The sequence below is a fragment of the Suncus etruscus genome, chromosome 8 (genome assembly GCF_024139225.1).
Source record: "Suncus etruscus isolate mSunEtr1 chromosome 8, mSunEtr1.pri.cur, whole genome shotgun sequence".
Lineage (NCBI taxonomy): Eukaryota > Metazoa > Chordata > Mammalia > Eulipotyphla > Soricidae > Suncus > Suncus etruscus.
Genome location: NC_064855.1, coordinates 34,669,324 through 34,687,874, shown reverse-complemented (window position 1 = coordinate 34,687,874; position 18,551 = coordinate 34,669,324). Strand labels below are relative to the sequence as shown.

Here is an 18,551-nt window from a genome sequence, read left to right as displayed (position 1 = left end):
GAGCTTTGAGCCAGAAGAAGATGAGACTGTGGGGTCTTCTCCTCTGCCTTGGGACAGCTGCCCCAGGTGAGTGTCCCTGAGACCACCCAGGACTCAAGAAAAGGAGAGACTGCAGGGACTGACAGTGACTTATTCTCTTTGTCTTCAGGTGTCCTGTCCCAGGTGCAGCTGCAGGAATCAGGCCCAGGACTGGTGACCCCCTCCAAGACACTCTCCCTCACCTGCTCTGTCTCTGGATTTTCCATCACAACCAGTGGTTACTGCTGGCACTGGATCCGCCAGCCTACAGGGAAGGGTCTACAGTGGTTGGGGATTATATGTTATGATGGAAGCACTAACTACAGCCCATCTGTGAAGAGCCGCATCTCCATCTCCAGAGACACAAACCAGAACCAATTCTCCCTGCAGCTGAACTCTGTGACCCCTGAGGACACAGCTGTGTATTATTGTGCAAGAGACACAGTGAGAGGAAGTCAGGGCAAGCCCAGACACAAACCTGAGGAAGATAGGAGTATGGACCTAAGAGATGGAGGGCACCAGGGGGCGTTCACAACCTATTAAGTAGAGGCAGCACCTGAAAGGACAGCAGCTGAAAGACCTATGATTGCTTTACTCTGGACAACTTGGTTTTCCTCTATTGAAGCTTTCTAAGTGTTTTTATTCTTGTCCCCACATTTTGATGGGGTTAGATTTTTTTCCTTATTAAATTCTGTCAGAACCCTGTAAATCTCACATATTTTTTAAACCTGGTTTTTGAACAAGAAGGATGCCATTTTGAAAAGGCCACATGGCAGCCTCTTTCAGGTTCTGAACAAAGAGAGATGCTTTTTTGTAAGGACCACTGGTCTTTTACTATATTTTTTGTCCCCCCATTCACTATACAAACCAGGCATAAAGGGCCTGGGTTGAGGTGTATATGGAGTGCATTTACTGTACCTCCCCTTTCTATAGTTAGTGTAAAGAACACAGCCTGTGGTAAGAATTGGGAGGCCTTATCTTTTCTTTTGTCTTTTTTTTTTAATATATATAAAACCCTTCACCAGTGTGTGGGGTGTTTTACTATATTAATTTAAGAGTCCTAGAGTTGGCATGGGGATAGTGAGGAGGCCTTTCTGGGCTCGACTAGATTCCTGCAGCTCCGAGGACCTGGCAGGTCTGAAGGTTGCAGAATGAGGGCAGAGAGATTCACAGAGCAGTCAGATGAAGTTTCAGGAGTTAGCCAGCTTTATTTCACGGTTCTAACCTAACATTTCCTCAAATGCCTTCTATGCCTTTTCCTAGCGCTACTTCTCTACTCCTCTGGCTCCGTCATGGTAATTCTTAGAGTAGCAATTTTTCTAACTACACTCACCACTTTGTGTGGTGATCATCATATCAGGAGCCAGTCCTTTCAGCACTCATCTCTATTGTCCCTGGGCATTATTAAAATAATGTCTTTTATTTTTCTTAAAACACAGAGATGAGGGCCCGGGTGGTGGCGCTAAAGTTAAGGTGCCTGCCTTGCCTGCGCTAGCCCTGGACGGACCGAGGTTCGATCCCCCGGCATCCCATATGGTCCCCCAAGCCAGGAGCAACTTCTGAGCACATAGCCAGGAGTAACCCCTGAGCGTTACCAGGTGTGGCCCAAAAACCAAAAAAAAAAAAAAAAAAAAAAAAAAAAAACACAGAGATGAGGTGGGACTATTCTGACTCTATCTCACTCCCTCTGATTTATTTCACTCAGTATAATGGGAAAAGTTTATGACTTCATCTCTCCTGATGGCTACATAATATTCCATTGTGTATATGTACTAGAGTCTGGCTAATGTAAGTAGCACTGCAATGAATATAATTTTGAGGAAGACCTTTTGTTTTCCTATTTTTGTGTTCCTAGGTATATCCCTAGGAGTGGTATAGCTGGATTATATGAGAGCTCAATTTTAATTTAGGATAGTGCATTTAGTGTATATCCAAGGAGTAATACTCCTTCTATGTCAGGCCAGATGGTTGGAGGAAGAAATACATCTTATTTAATATTGATGAAAATATAGCATAATAGCCCCAGGAAGCAAGCAGACCTGGGTGCAGAGACATCTGGCTGGTTTGGAACTGCCCTTCCCCCCTCTCAGGTCCTCCTCCACCAGCCTGGTAAGCATGCGGACCTGGGCGCCTGGACCTCTGCTTGGTTTGGGACTGTCATTCCCCCCTCAGGACCCATCCACTGGCCTGGGAATTATACACCCTGGGCGCCCAAAACTTAGGCTGTTTGAAACCACCGCCTCTGCAGCACCATTTCCACTGGCCCAGTAAGTGCAAGTGCCTGGAACTTTAGGTTGGTTTGAGACCTCACTTCCCCCCCACCCCAGCAGGACCCATTCACTGGCAGCTAAGAGCACATACCTGGGCGCTGGATCTTTGAGCAGGTTTGAGACCTTCTGCCCCCCTCTGTCAAACAAGGAAGTGCACACATCTTGGCCTAGGACCTTTGGGAATAGTTGAGACTGCCCACTCCCCTCCCCAGGACCACAATCTTCGTGAACACTCGAGATAGTTTAAATTACAACATATAGGTCAGTTCAGCTCAGACCAAACATTCCATTTCCTCAGATAATACCATTGTCCATAAAACAAGATAGCAAACACTGAAGCAGTTGTTAATATCCCAATCATACTTAGACAAGACACCTGGCTAAGGAAAAATAAACTCTAAATCGAATATACCTTCAAGCACCTCTAATATAAACAGTACAACAGACCACTTCATTAAACAACCAGAAAACTCAACATTCAAAACCACCAGATGCAAATAACTATGGGTAAACTAAGGAAGACACTACCATCTGGGCAAAAGGAGAGAAATCCTATCAAGTTTCCGAGCCCACCAAAACACACGAGCCCAATAGATGAGGACTTAAAAGCAACAATGAATGCCCTAAAAAGGGAAAATCAAAGAATCACTAGCCTGTAAAATTAAAAAATCTGTAGATGAAAAATTCAACCAACTCAAAAAACGTTTGCAGAAGATGAAAGAATCCCTACAATAGGAATTAGGGGACATAGAAAACATGTTAGCAAACCATAATAGTAGAATTTCAAGTTAGAAGAACGCATAGAGAAACTTGAAGAAAACTACAAAACAACAATAGAAAGAAGTCAATAAGAAAGAAAGAAACAAATCATTAGAGGAAAAAGTTACGTACCTAATGAACAAAGATAAAAGAAATAACCTATGAATTGTAGGAATACCAGAAGGGAAGGGAAGGGGGAAAGGAGAAAAACAAGTACTGTGGGAAATAATAGAAAAGAATTTTCCCACCCGCTGGAAAGAAAAATGCATACAAAAACAGGAGGCAAAAATAGCGCAATAAAATAGACCCTAACATACCAACACGAAGACATGTGGTAATCCAACTAGCAAAAAACAAAGAGATAGATGAATTCTTTAAAGCAATAGGGGAGAGGAAAAAAACCTCAAATACAAAGGAAGGGACATAAGAATAAAACCAGACCACCATTTGAAACAATTCAAGCAAGAAGACGGTAGAGTGACATATTTAAACTACTGAATGAAATAAGCTTCCAACTTGGGTACACTACTCAGCAAACCTTTCATTTTTATGCGATGGAGAACTAAAAACATTTTTAGACAAAAAAGAATTCACACTATTTGCGCTAACCAAACCATCTCTCAATGAACTTCTCAAAGATGTTATACACAATCCAAACTCCTAATTGTAACAAGAACTCTACTCAATACAATAGCACAACAACCCTCTCTGGTGATAATCTCCTTAAATATCAATGGGCTAAGTTCCCCCCATTAAAAGGCACATAGTAGAGGGATTGATCAGAAAACAAAAACCAGACATCTACTGCTTCCAAGAAACATACCTAAAAGAACAGGATAGGTACAGACTGAAAATTAAAGGATAGAAATAGATCATTCGCTTTCTTGACCTGGAGGCTAGCTCTACCCAGCATGAGGTGTGAGGAGACCGCATGACAAAAGCCTTCTCCCTAACTTGGATGTGCTGGGAGCCTTGATAGGCCCCCAGCCATGCCCTCTTCTGCCTCTGGCCTCCAGGCCTCCCCTGGGTGCCAGCCCAGGCGGCCAGACAAGTTGGGTGTCAGTGGTCCCTCCTGGATGGGGTTTCAAGCTTTCCCCACCTTTCCCCCAGCAGTAGAGTGGGAAGGGCACAGGGTAGAGGGCAGGCAGACCTGGCTCCCGGCTTTCTACCGAAATAAGCTGCGAAATTAAGCTACTCAGGTAAGCCCCTTCTTCCTTCCTGATGTGAGCTTGCAAAGCTATAAATTTTCCTCTCAGTACTGCTTTTGCTGTGTCCCATAAGTTCTGATAGTTTGTGTCTTTATTAGCATTTGTTTTCAGGAACCTTTTGATTTCCTCCTTGATTTTATCTCAGACCCACTAGTTATTCAGTAGTAGGCTGTTTAACTTCCAGCAGTTAAAGTTTTTCTTCTGTGTCCCTTTGGAATTCACAAATAATTTCAGAGACTTGTGGTCAGCGAAAATAGCCCGCAAAATTTCTATCCTCTTGATACTATGGAGGTATGTTTTATGTGCCAGCATGTAGTCTATTCTGGAGAATGTCCCATGTACATTGGAGAAGAATGTACATCCAGGTTTCTGGGGATGGAGTGTCCTATATATATCCAATAGGTCTCTTTCTTCCATTTCTCTCCTCAGGTCTAGTATATTCTTGTTGGGTTTCAGGCTGGTGGACCTATCCAGTGTTGACAAAGCCATGTTGAGGTCCCCCACAATTATTGTGTTGTTATTGATATTATTTTTCAGATTTGTCAACAGTTGTATTAAATATTTTGCTGGCCCCTCATTCAGTGCATATATGTTTAGGAGAGTGATTTCTTCCTGCTTACATACCCCTTGATTAATATAAAATGTCCATCTTTGTCCCTTACAACCTTCCTAAATATAAAGTTTACATTATCTGATATTAGTATGGCCACTCCAGCTTTTTTATGGGTGTTGTTTGCTTGGATAATTTTTCTCCAGCCTTTTATTTTGAGTTTATGTTTGTTCTGACTAATCAGGTGCGTTTCTTGTAGGAAGCAGAATGTTGGATTGAGTTTTTTGATCCATTTAGCCATTCTGTGTCTCTTAACTGGTGCACTTAGTCCATTGGCATTGAGAGAAAGAATTGTCCTGGGATTTAATGCCATCTTTATATCGAAATTTGGTGTATCTTTTAGTTAGTCTTGTCTTAAATTAGGTTTTTCAGTTTTTCTCTTGAGACTGGTTTTGAGTCTGTAAAGTTTCTGAGCTGTTTTTTGTCTGTGAAACCATGTATTCTTTAGTCAAACCGGAAAGTAAGTTTTGCTGGGTACAGTATTCTAGGTGAAGCACTTATTTCATTCAGTCTTGTCACAATATACCACCACTGCTTTAAGCCTAGAGTGTTTCTGGTGACAGGTCTGCTTTAAATCTCAACGATGCTCCCTTGAATGTAATTTCCATTTTTGACCTTGCTGTTTTCAGAATTCTGTCTCTATCTGTGGGATTCGTTATTGTGACTAGGATATGTCTTGGGGTATTTTTTCTGGGGTCTCTTTTGGTTGGTACTCTTCAAGCATGCAGAATTTGATCACATATATTCTTTAGCTCTGGAAGTTTCTCTTTAATGATGTTCTTGACTGTTGATTCTTCCTGGAAATTTTCTTCCTGGGTCTCTGGGACTCCAATGATTCTTAAGTTGTTTCTGTTGAGCTTATCATAGAATTCTCTTTTCATCTGCTCCCATTCTTTGACTAATTTTTCCATTTTCTGTTCATTTCCTTTAAGTTTTTTTCCAATCTCTCCTGCTGTATGGAATTGTTATGTATCTCATCTTCCACAGCACCAATTCTATTCTCAGCTTCTGTTACCCTGTCCCAGAGCTTATCCATTTTGTCATACACTTCGTTTACTGACTTTTTCAGGCCTGTTTGTTGACATGTTATTTCAGTTTGGATTTTTGTGATTTCTGCCTTCATATTTTCTTGGTTCTTGTTAGTGTTCTGTTCAACTCAATCCATGGTTTCTTTGAGTTTGTTGAGCATCTTCCATATTGCTTGTCTAAAGTCCTTATCTGAGAGGTTGATTAGTTGGTTGGTCATCATCTTGTCATCAGAATTGTCATCTTCATTCTCTATGTCTGATGCTGGCCTGCATTGTTTCCACATTGTCACACTTATATTGTGGGTTTTTCTACGTGTTGTAGTGGTATTCATTGGCTAAATGATATACTCAGCCACACTCCTCTGCCTACACCCTTTCTGGGTGGGTCGACTTGCCTCCAAGGGAGGGGAGTCCTCCATGAATGAAGCCTCTCACAGGATCAAATCTTAGGCCTGAGCACGCATCCGAGAAGACAGTCCAGAAAGAAATGCTGGGCTTCAGTGATCCAGCACAGTTCTTAGTCTGATTTTTTCTTCTTGTTGCGAGATTAAACAACATGCTACTCAACAATAGCTGGATAAAAGAGAAAATTAAGAAAGAAATAAAAAGATTCCTTAAGACAAAGGCTAATGAGGAGGAAAACGGTCAAAAATCTATGGGACACAGCGAAAGAGGTAATTAAGGGGAAACTCATAGCAATACAGACCTATGTCAGGAGAGAGGAAAATGACAAAATCAACAGTTTACAAGGACACCTTAAGGAGCTGGAAAAGCAACAACAAACAGAGCCAGAAGAAAAGAAATAATAAAAACCAGGCCAGAAATAAACAACATTACAAAGAAAACAACAAAAAATCAATGAGACCAAGAGTTGTTTTGTTTTTTTTGAAAGAATAAACAAAATAGACAAACTGCTGGCAAGACTCACAAAAAAGGGGAAATGCCCAAATAAATAGGAACACGAATGAAAGGAGAGAGATTACAAAAGAACCCCAATAAATCCAAGACATCATGAGAGCATTCTATGAACAACTGTACTAAAGCTAGAGAATCCTGAAGAAACGGACAGATTTCTGGAAATATATCATCATCTGAGACTGAATAAGGAGGATGTAGAAAGACTAAACAGTTCAATCATTAAGGAAATTGAAACAGTAATTAAGAAACTCCCCAAAAACAAAAGTCCAGGTCCAGAGGGTTTTACAGGTGAATTTTATCAAATATTTTTAGAAGAATTACAACCACTGGTCCTCAGGTTCTTTCAAAACATTGAAAACACAGGAATCCTTCCTAACTCCTTTTATTGGGGCAAACATCACACTCATCCCCAAACATGGCAAAGACACTGCCAAGAAAGAAAACTCCAGACCAATCTCACTAATGAACATAGACGCAAAAATCCCCAACAAAATCTTAGCAAACCGAATCCAGCACTACATCAAAAAAATTATACACCATGACCAAATGGGTTTCTTGCCAGGGATGCAAGGATGGTTCAACATTTGCAAATCAATCGACATCATACATAACATCTACAAGAAGAAAGAAAAAAAAAACTTTAAATTGCATAACAAATATAGTCACTAAAACAGCATGATATTGAAATAATGCACATGAAAATATGTCCTTCGTCACGGATAATCAGGGAGATGAAAATCAAAACAACAATTTGGTACCATCTCACAACACAGAGACTGGCACACATCACAAAACAAGAACAATCAGTGCTGGGGGATCTGGGGAAAAGGAACTCTCACTCACTACTACTGGGAATGCTGTCTAGTTCAGTCTTGATAAAAAAAACAATATAAAAAGTCCTCAGAAAATTGGAAATTGTGCTCCCATATTATCCAACTATACAACTCCTAGGGATATACCCTAGGAACAAAAACAAAACAAAACAAAAAAAATCCCTTCTACACAGCTATATATTCATTGCAGTGCTATTTACAATAGCCAGACTCTGAAAACAACCCAGATTCCCAACAACAGTTAAGTGGCTAAAAAAAAACTATAGTACTATAAAAAATGCTCCCATCACTAATCATCAGAGAGATGCAAATCAAAACAAAAATGAGGTACCATCCCACGCCTCAGAGATTGACACACATCACAAAGAACAAGAACCATCAGTGCTGGCAGGGACATGGGAGAAAGGAACTCTCATTCATTGCTGGTGGGAATGCTGTCTAGTTCAGCCTTTATGGAAAACAATATGGAGAGTTCTCAAAAAATTGGAAATTGAGCTCCCATATAATCCAGCTATACCACTCCTAGGGGTATGCCCTAGGAACACAAAAATACATTACAAAAATCCTTTCCTCACACCTATACTCATTGCAGCACTATTTACATTAGCCAGACTCTGGAAACAACCAAGATACCCTTCAATGGATAAATGGATAAGAAACTTTGGTACATATACACAATGGAATATTATGCAGTCATCAGAAGGGATGAAGTCATGAAATTTTCCTATACATAGATGTACATGGAATTTATTATGCTGAATGAAAAAAAGCCAAAGGGAAGGAGAAAGACACAGAATAATCTCACTAATCTATGGGTTTTGAGAAAAATAAACAGATATTATTGTTATGATCCCCAGAGATTAGGGCCAGAAGGACTGGCTCATGATATGAAGCTTACCACAAAGTGTGGTGAGTGCAGTTAGAAAAATAAACTACATTAACAACTACCATGATAATGTTAATGAGTAAGAGAAGTAGAATACCTGTCTTGAATATAGACAGGAGGTGAGGGAAGAGGAAGATAGGAGGCATTGGTGGTGAGAATGTTGCATTAATGAAAGGAGGTCTTCTTTGTATGACTAAAACTAAACTACAATGATGTTTGTAATCACGGTGTTTAAAAAAATAAAAGAAAGAAACTGTGATACATCTACACAATGGAATACAGTGCAGTCAGAAAACATTAAATCATGAAATTTTACTACACATGAATGGGCATGGAAAGTATTATTGCTAAGTGAAATAAGTCAGAGGAAGGAAGATAGACACAAAATAGTCTCTCTCATATACATCTTAAGAAAAATAAAAGACATCAATATTCTAGCCGGCATGGGGTTTGGGAAACTCCAGGCCGAAGGCCTTCTTCGTAGCTTGGGAATGCTGGTAGCCTTGGCAGGCCCCCAGCAATCCTACTCTTCATACCCTGGACTCTAGGCCTTCCCTTGTTCCCAGGTGGCCAGAAATGTGGGTTCTGGGAGGACTCTCTTAAAGGGGCCTCTAGGTTTTCCCCGCCCCTCTTTCAGCACTAGGGGGGAAGGGCACAGGGAGGAGGGTGAGCAGATGTCTGGCTTCTGGTTCTCTAATGAATCCTTTCTTGATCTGGAGGCTAGCTCTAGCCAGCATGGGGTTTGAGTGGACCCCAGGCCAAAGGCCCTCGCCTAGCTTGAGGGTTCTGGGAGCCTTGGCAGGCCACCAGCCATGCCTTTCTTCTTCCCCCATTCTCCAGGCATTCCCTGGGTGCCATGCCAGGCAGCCAGAATGGTGGGTCCCTAGCTTGGGGGGTGCTGGGAGTTGCTGGGTTGCACTAAAGCAGTCACTGGCACCTTCTCACTGGTCTCCATTTTCAATATTGCATAGGGGCATGATATACTGTATTAATGTACAGTATACATTAATAGTATTCCCTATAAGTAAGGTATGTTTTGCATATGCAGAATGTCCATCTTGTATTCTGCCCTTACCCACACCCCTACAAGTTCATTTTTAGTCCTTCACTCCCTCACACCCATCCATCATTACCCCATATTTACCCTTTTTAACTTCAGTACTGCACAGGCCAAATCACAGAACAAAGTGGTGCACTGGATTTAACACCCCCCACTATTTCAAAAGACATAAAAGGGACACATATATGTCTTTTGAATATTTTATATGTATTTCCTTAACAGCTATAATTCTTACTAAATATTCTCTTATACAGTGATGACTTTTCCCCACTTTTGTCTGTTCTCTTTGTGAGCTGTTCAATAAGGAATTCTGGTAAGAGTCCCTCAGTTTAATGTTTATGTTATAACCAAGTCACTAGGATTGTTGAAATTGTTCTAGCGGCCACCATAGGCAACAATAACACCACGTGGCATTGTTCCGCTTTTGCATAGGCACATTAAAATAGGAAAATACTATACATACAAACAAGTTCTTATCTAATAGAGATAGGAACACACAAATCTTGTAATGCAATGGGAACTTACACCCTGAACATTGACACAATGACCTGGCTCAGGCCTCAGAAGAATGGGCATTCTTTATTCACCCCTGAACCAGGGAAGCCATCTATGAAACAACCAAGTTGTCTATAACATCACCTGGGAGCAATCCTCTACCAGGAAGACACTACCACTGCTCTCACATCGAACTACTTAAAAGAGACTTCCCTTAACACCAGAAGACTTAACACAACGACCTGCTTTCAGGACAGGGCTCTCTGCATTGCCTTCTAATTATTAGTGAAACTAGAGGATGCTCCACATCATCCTGAATTCAATGTAGAATATGCAGATTCCAGGGTCTTTAACTACAGAAACCTGGCACCAACAACAGAGTTTGTGTGAAAAATAAAAGTGTATTGGAAGTACAGACAATGACTTGGGCTGGAAAACCTAGTATGCCTGGAACCTAGACATGGTCTTACACAGGAAAAATTAGGGGTAGGGTCTCCTTGTATTTAGGTCAAGGCTATTCCTTTCCATGTTCTCCAATTTTGCTGAGACTATGCAAACAACAATTGCCACTGTAACACCATTTTATGCTGTGCTACTTTGATTCTGAACCTTAAGAAAACCACTTAAACTTTTGAGGTTAACTTAAACTAATATGCATGTGCATGGAAATGTAAAAAAAAAATACTATGCCTTCAATGGTAAAGGTGTTACATAAATTTTGTGGCTTTAGACTGTTTGTATACTGCTATGAAATGTTATAATGTAATACAATCTCGGGACTTGAGAGACAAAGTAATTGTACATGGGTTCTGTTTATTTTTCTTAATGTTCTTTGGCGGAAAGTTCAAAATTAAGGTGTTAGCAAGGGGATTTCTTCTGAGAATTCTGTTTATGGGTGATTTTCTGCCCACTGTAACTTTACCTTGTCCTCTTTCTTTGCATCTTTGTTCTCATAATAAAAAAATTAAAAAAATTTTAAAAGACATCATTATAATAATACAAGGAGACAATAGAGATGGGGGCTGGAAAGTCCAGTCTATGATATGAAGCTTACGAGAAAGAGTATGAGTCCAGTTAGAGAAATAACTACAATGACAACCACTGACAATGGAAGTTAGAAATAGAATGCCTGTGTTGAATACAAGAAAGTGGGGAAGGAGGGAGATGGAGAGCATTGGTGGTGGTAATGTTGCACTGCTGAAGGGGAAGTTGTTTTTTGTTCATTTGTTTTTAATAACTAAATCCAAACTAGAAACATGCTTATAATCATAGTGCCTAAATAAATATATTGAAACAATAAAACACCATCCCAGGACACCTGAGCTCAGGCTCTGCACACCAGGGACCAGAGAGGAGAGGAGCAGGGTCAGAGACTGCCTGGGTGGGCTTCACTGCTCATGGGTTGTATGTCTAAACCTAGATGTCCCTACCCAGTGTTGGGATCACACAAATATGGAGCATGAGCAGCGGCATCCCAAAATGAAGCATATGTCAAGATCCTTAGCCTGAGGGCCAGAGCAGGGTCACAAGCAATAGGGCATTTGACTTACATGTGCTAACCTAGGATGAACTGTAGTTTGATCTCCAGCATCCTATATGGTCCCCCAAGCCCAGAGTGATTTCTGAGGACATAGCCAGGAATAACCCCTGAACGTCACTGGGTGCAACCTAAAGAAAAAAAATAAAAAAATCCTCAGTTGTACAGCTTAAATCCAGAGTCTCGGCCCACCAACAAAGATGACAGTATTCTCAGAGACCAGAAAAAGAATCTGGGACCAACACCAAGGGGTATGCATTCCTACCAGCAGTGAAAGAGAGTTCCTTTCTCCCCACTCAAATCCCCACCGGCACTGATTGTTCTTGAGTTGTTTGGGGGTGTTGTGTGTGTGTGTGTGTGTGTGTGTGTGTGTGTGTGTGTGTGTGTTATATGAATTGTGCCATTATCTAAGGAGCACAAAATGTTCTATATACTTCATGGTTGCAGGTCTGATATCAAGGTCTTTATTTAATTTGGTTTTGACCTTTGTGCATGGTGTTAGATGGAGGTCTGAGTTTGCGTTTTTGCATGTGGCTGACTAGCTATCTCAGCACCACTTGTGGAAGAAGTTCTTCTTGTTCCATTTTTCATTTCTTGACCGTTTATCAAAGATTAATTGATTGTATTAGTAAAGTTTGTCAAAAACCTTATATTTGTCTCAATTTACTCCTCCACAAACATTATTTACACAAAAATATCAGTGAAGACTTTTACACAATGGCAGAACCAACTGAAGGAGCAACAGTAAATGTGCCTAGTGGAGGTTTACAAGAGTATTGAGCACAACAAGGCAACTGAGTCAAATTCTGTATGATGAAAAAGAATCAACAAACCTGAGCAGTCAAGCACTAATTTCCAGTTTACATAGTGAAAATTACATATGTTGTTTCATGAATAAAAATTAACTAAAACTAATGTGAATGACTATGTCAATATATGTATTGGGCATATTTAAATATAATCTTCAACATGTGTCTGCACTGAGCAAAAGCACAACAGGCTACATATTAAGTCATCAGTTCTTTGAGTCAGGGATTTTCTCTCCTTCATGAACCATGTATTAGTAACTAGAAGAACTTATAGCATAAATATGTCATAGAAAAAAGTGGGTTCTGGGAGGACATTAATTTCCTAATTTTTTTAATTTAAAAATACAGATCTCAGGCACTGATTAAATTAAATCATACTTAGGATAAAAAAAGATAGATTCTGACCAGAATGTGCTCCATGATACCTTGACTTCAACATAGGATCTATGCAAAAACCAGGTTTTCTAACTACAGAAAACTGACTGCAACAACTGGATTTGAGAACTTTTACTGGGACTTGAGAAAGACTTTGGGGCTGGACAACTTTGTATGTCCAAAGCCTGCAGTTGGTCTTGTGGCATGATGCTTCATGGATAGGGGCTCCCTGCTTTTAGGCCAAAGGTTTTCCCTTTCTATTTCTCCCATCTTTTACTGTGTCTATGCAGAAAAAAAAACAGCAACACACACCATATTTCTTTCTTTTTTTAATGTTGTTTATCTTTTCATTAGTGGCTCCCATCCTATTCAAAGAACCTTTGGACACAAACTATTTTATTTTACCACATAATTTTGCATTTTTCTATAAAAATAAAAAGAATGGAAAAAAGTAATTGGGGAACAGGGGCCAAGTGGTCTCAGATGTATTGGTGGAGAAAAAATAAGGGCAGAATTAAATCACCAAGCCAAACTCAACAATAGAATCAAGAGGTCTAAACTTTAACAATCTAAAGTTATATGGGCCTGATATACTGGCAGGTAAGGGGGACAAAGGGAGGTGGTACAGGATGCACTCTGGGTTCATTGGTGGAAGGAGGTCAACACTGGAGGTGAGAATAGCCCTGACTCTCTGTATATCTGAAATTCAACGATGAAGGACTTTGTAGATCACAATAGTTTCAATAAAATACATTTTTTTAAAAAGGTAGATACTGGAGTTTCTTAAAGGTCCTCACATAGGAAAATGAACTACCTATATGAAATTATTGAAATACCACCATATTGAAAACAACACGATATATTCATTTCCTCTGACATTATTACAATGAGAAAGTCAGGGCCATCAAATAGACTGTTTCAATGGCCCACATTAACCTACTGCTAAAGACCAGTAGACTGGGTGTGTGAGTTCTGTGCCCCAGTAGGAGAAAGGGAATCATGGGCAGACTTTGTTGCCCATTAATAAGAGCGGTTCACCTTATGCAAATTCCTCTTCAGGCTCTGGGCTCAAATCCACTCTGGGCTGGGGGAGCTCCCAGCTGTCTCCTCACACAGAGCTGAGTCTCTGGGGAAGGCAGAGCTTTGAGCTAGAAGAAGATGAAACTGTGGGGTCTTCTCCTCTGCCTTGGGACAGCTGCCCCAGGTGAGTATCCCTGAGACCACCCAGGACTCTAGCAAAGGAGAGAGTGCAGGGACTGACAGTGACTTATTCTCTTTGTCTTCAGGTGTCCTGTCCCAGGTGCAGCTGCAGGAATCAGGCCCAGGACTGGTGACCCCCTCCAAGACACTCTCCCTCACCTGCTCTGTCTCTGGATATTCCATCACCAGTGGTTACTGCTGGAGCTGGATCCGCCAGCCTACAGGGAAGGGCCTACAGTGGTTGGGGTGCATAAATTATAATGGAAACACTTACTACAGCCCATCTGTGAAGAGCCGCATCTCCATCTCCAGAGACACAAACCAGAACCAATTCTCCCTGCAGCTGAACTCTGTGACCCCTGAGGACACAGCTGTGTATTACTGTGCAAGAGACACAGTGAGAGGAAGTCAGTGCAAGCCCAGACACAAACCTGAGGAAGATAGGAGTATAGCCTCAAGAGATGGCGGGCACCAGGGGGCGTTCAAAACCTATTAAGTAGAGGCAGCACTTGAAAAAACAACAGCTGAAAGACCTATGATTGCTTTACTATAGACAACTTGGTTTTCATCTATTGAAGCTTTCTAAGTGCTTTTATTCTTGTCCCCACATTTTGATGGGGTTAGATTTTTTTCCTTATTAAATTCTGTCAGTACCCTGTAAATCTCAGATATTTTAAAAACAGGTTTATGAACAAGGAGGGATGCATTTTGAAAAGGCCACATGGCAGCCTCTTTCAGGTTTCTGAACAAAGAGAGATGCTTTTTTGTTAAGGGACCACTGGTCTTTTACTATATTTTTTGTCCCCCAATTCACAATACATACCAGGCATAAAGGGCCAGGGTTGGAGGTGTATTATGGAATGCATTTACTGTATCTCCTCTTTTTATACAGTTAGTGTAAAGAACACAGCCTGTGGTAAGAATTGGGAGGCCTTATCTTTTCTTTTGACATTTTTTTTATAATATATAAAAACCTTCACCAGTGCAACATTCACCATGACCCAATATCCCAAGTGTCCTTCCTCCCCACCCTGTCTAGAGTACAGGCCTGTGTGGGGTGTTTTACGATATTAATTTAAGAGTCCTAGAATTGGTGTGGGGATAGTGAGGAGGGCCTTTCTGGGCTCTACTAGGACTCCTGCAGCCCCTAGGACCTGGCAAGTCTGAAGGTTGCAGGAAGAGGGCAGAGAGATTCACAGAGCAGTCAGATGAAATTCCAGGAGTTAGCCAGCTTTATATTCACGGTCCTAACCTAACATATACATTTCCTCAAATGCCTTCTATGCCATTTTCCTAGCGCTACTTCTCACTCCTCTGACTCTCTTGGCTTCTGTCTTCTTTTCAGCTGCTTTTCCAGGCATCCAGGCTCACTAACACCCTTTGCTAAAGCTACTGCTGCTGCTTCTTTAATGATGTTCAATTGCTGATGCATAATCTGATGCTGAATCTCTCTGTTGAATATCGCTGTTGATTCTCATTTCTGCCTTTTCTCACTTCTGCCCATCCTCTCATACACTTCTCTAACACTCCTTCTTATTCTCTCTCTCTCCCCATGCACACTCCTCTATCCTTTGACAAAGAAGAAATAGAAATGGTCAAAGGACACATAAAAAAAATGCTCCACATCACTAGTCATCAGGGAGATGCAAATCAAAACAACTATGAGGTACCACCTCACACCCCAGAGATTGGCACACATCACAAAAGAATGAGAACAAGCAGTCTTGGCGGGGATGTGAGAGAGAAAGAAACTCTTATCCACTGCTGGTGGGAATGCGCCTAGTTCAACCCTTATGGAAAGCGATAAGGAGAATTCTTCCAAAACCTGGAAACCGAGCTCCCATACGACCCAGCTATACACTACCTAGGAATATAATCTAGGAACATAAAAATACAATACAAAAATCCCTTTCTTATACCTATATTCATTTCAGCACTATTTACCATAGCAAGACTCTGGAAACAGCCAAAATACCCTACAACAGATGTATAGCTAAAGAAACTGTTGGTACATATACACAATGAAATATTATGCCAGCTATCAGGAGAGATGAAGTCATGATATTTTCCTATACATGGATGTACATGAAATCTATCATGCTGAGTGAAATAAGTCAGAGAGAGAGAGAGAGAGAGAGAGAGAGATGCAGAAAGGTCTCACTCATCTATGGCTTTAAGAAAATAAAAGACATTCTTGCAATAATAACTTTCAGGCACAAAAGAGAAAAGAGCTGAAGTTACAGCTCACCTCATGAAGCTCACCACAAACAGGGATGAGTTTAGTTAAGGAAATAACTACATTTTGAACTATCCTAATAATGAAAATGTATGAGGGAAATAGAAAGCCTGTCTAGAGTACAGGCGTGGGCTGGATGGGGAGGAGGGAGATTTGGGACATTGGTGATGGGAACGTTGCACTGGTGATGGGTGGTGTTCTTTACATGACTGAAACCCAAACACAATCATGTATATAATAAAGTTGTTTAAAGAAAAAAATTAAAAAACAATAAAATAATATATATATGTAATATCATCAAAAAAGAATTTGCTGGACTGTTTTTCTTTGTTTGGTTTTTGTTGTTGTTGTTGTTGCTGCTTTGGAGGGTGTTTGTTTGTTTTTTGTTTTGGGGGGTTGTTCTTTTTGGGGGGGTCACCCCTGGCAGCGTCACGGGTTACTCCAGGGTCTATGATAAGAATCTCTCCTGGCAGGCCTAGGGGACCAAATGGGAAACTGAGATTCCCAAACACTGACCTTCATGCTATTTTACCTTACATCCATGCTATCTCTCTGGCCCCTGTTTGTTTGTTTTTTGCCATAGTTAATTGTTTTCGGTTTTGGTTTATTCTTTTTTTTATTCCTTTTGTACTTTTATTGTTTCTCCCTTATTATTTTATGTTTTTTGTAGTGTTACCTTTTTCTACTTTTTCTTTTTTTTCCCTTACTTCTTATAAATAGATATTATAACATCTAGATGTACTCCTCCTATTTTTTCTTTTTTGTTTGCCTTTCTCCCCAATGGTACCATTTGTACCAGTCATATGTTTATTAGGTGGCAAGGGAGAAAGATTATCATAGAACTCAAATAAAGAATAGATAAAGCTGAAGAGAACACAATCAGAAAACTCAGGCTAAGCTGGTACATATTTGAATGGGAACGGTATCTGGGAAATAAGTCTCTGGAATATATTACTGTCATAGGAATATTCTCTGGGACAAGTGGCAGAGATAATCTCCACCAAGAAATTATTTCCTATGGTTCTCAGAATCTGGAAATATGCCCCCCCAAATTACTTATCAAGTGCCTTTCCTCTGTCTATGGAACTAAGTGTTTTTGGAAATGTATGATTATCTGACTGAGTGGGTCAGTTATATTTATTTTTTGCCCCAAATTCTGTACATGGTGGGAAGAACAGTAGCAAACACATCAGAAAATGGGGGTAAGTGCCATTCTGTAGTTGAAAGGTTTTCAGTAAGAATGGATTTTATTATCAGATCCTGACACATAAGATTTCCCTAAGGAAACTTTTCAGAGAGCTCCCTGACATATTTTTTGGGATGAGGAAGGGGCTGGGTTTGAGGAAGAACCCATTGAGAAGTCTGCGTGCTCTGAGTTCTAGGCTGTACCTCACTCCAAGAGAGCCAGAGACCAACCACCTTGGGTTCCCTCGTTTGCCTACATAGGCATTACACATGCAAATCTCCACTTTAGACCCAATGTTAAAAACCAGGTACACACTCACTTCTACATAGGTTCCTTCTCCCTGACACAGAGTCTGAGGTCCTGGAGCTTGGGGACAGGAACATGGCTCATCAACGGCTCCTCATTTTTCTGGTGGCAGCTCCTGGCTGTGAGTATCCCTGGACAGAGGCCAACAAGTTGGGGATGGTGCCTCTGAGCTCAGTATTCACTGTGGGTCTCTGTCCCCAGGGGTTCTGTCTGAGGTACAGCTGCAGGAGTTGGGCCCAAACCTGGTGACACCCTCACAGACGCTGTCCCTCACCTGTTCAGTCTCTGGGCTCTCGCTAACCAGCAATCATGTCCCTGGATTCGCCAAGCCCCTAGAAAAGGGCTGGATTGGATTGGCGTTATATGGAATGATGGTAGCACAAGTTATAAACCAAGTCTACAGTCCCGACTCAGCATCACCAGGGACACCTCCAAGAGTAAAGTCTACTTAAAATTGAGCAACTCAGTTACTGAGGACACAGCCGTGTATTATTGTGCAAGACACACAGTGAGGGAAGTGGCTGTGAGCTCAGACACAAACCTATTGAAAAGGCAGGGGGAACTCCAAGCATGGTTGAGGCCACCAGGGGGTATCTGCTCACAGGACTATAAACTGTGCTGTAGAGACAGGAATGGGAGAGGCCTGATGGGAATGGATTTGTTTTCTCAATTACTGAGATAAATAAATCAAATTTGGTAACCTAAGTTACACACATCTGAAGTATTACTTCTCTGTTATAAATTTCTGCATGACTCTTCATGTCCAAGTCTTATAGACCATTTAGTACAGTGTGTTGACTTTGCTGTCTTGCAAAGA

General features: G+C 40.9%; 2 non-coding genes and 2 gene segments (V, D, J or C); 2 read left to right on the top strand and 2 right to left on the bottom strand.

Annotated features, from left to right (window-relative positions):
• The first annotated feature begins 20 nt into the window (after positions 1 to 20).
• On the top strand, positions 21 to 561 carry LOC126015869 (Ig heavy chain V region 1B43-like). The segment is given in 2 exon segments: positions 21 to 66; positions 149 to 561. Coding segments are annotated over 2 exon segments (459 nt in total).
• Positions 562 to 859: 298 nt separating this feature from the next.
• On the bottom strand, positions 860 to 992 carry LOC126016516 (small nucleolar RNA SNORA51). The gene has a single exon (XR_007498311.1). It is a non-coding gene; the product is annotated as a small nucleolar RNA SNORA51 (small nucleolar RNA).
• A 12,972-nt stretch (positions 993 to 13,964) lies between these two features.
• On the top strand, positions 13,965 to 18,186 carry LOC126015868 (immunoglobulin heavy variable 4-38-2-like). The segment is given in 4 exon segments: positions 13,965 to 14,010; positions 14,093 to 14,452; positions 14,899 to 14,922; positions 17,936 to 18,186. Coding segments are annotated over 4 exon segments (681 nt in total).
• LOC126016659 (small nucleolar RNA SNORA51) lies at positions 14,803 to 14,939 on the bottom strand. The gene has a single exon (XR_007498444.1). It is a non-coding gene; the product is annotated as a small nucleolar RNA SNORA51 (small nucleolar RNA).
• Positions 18,187 to 18,551: the final 365 nt, after the last annotated feature.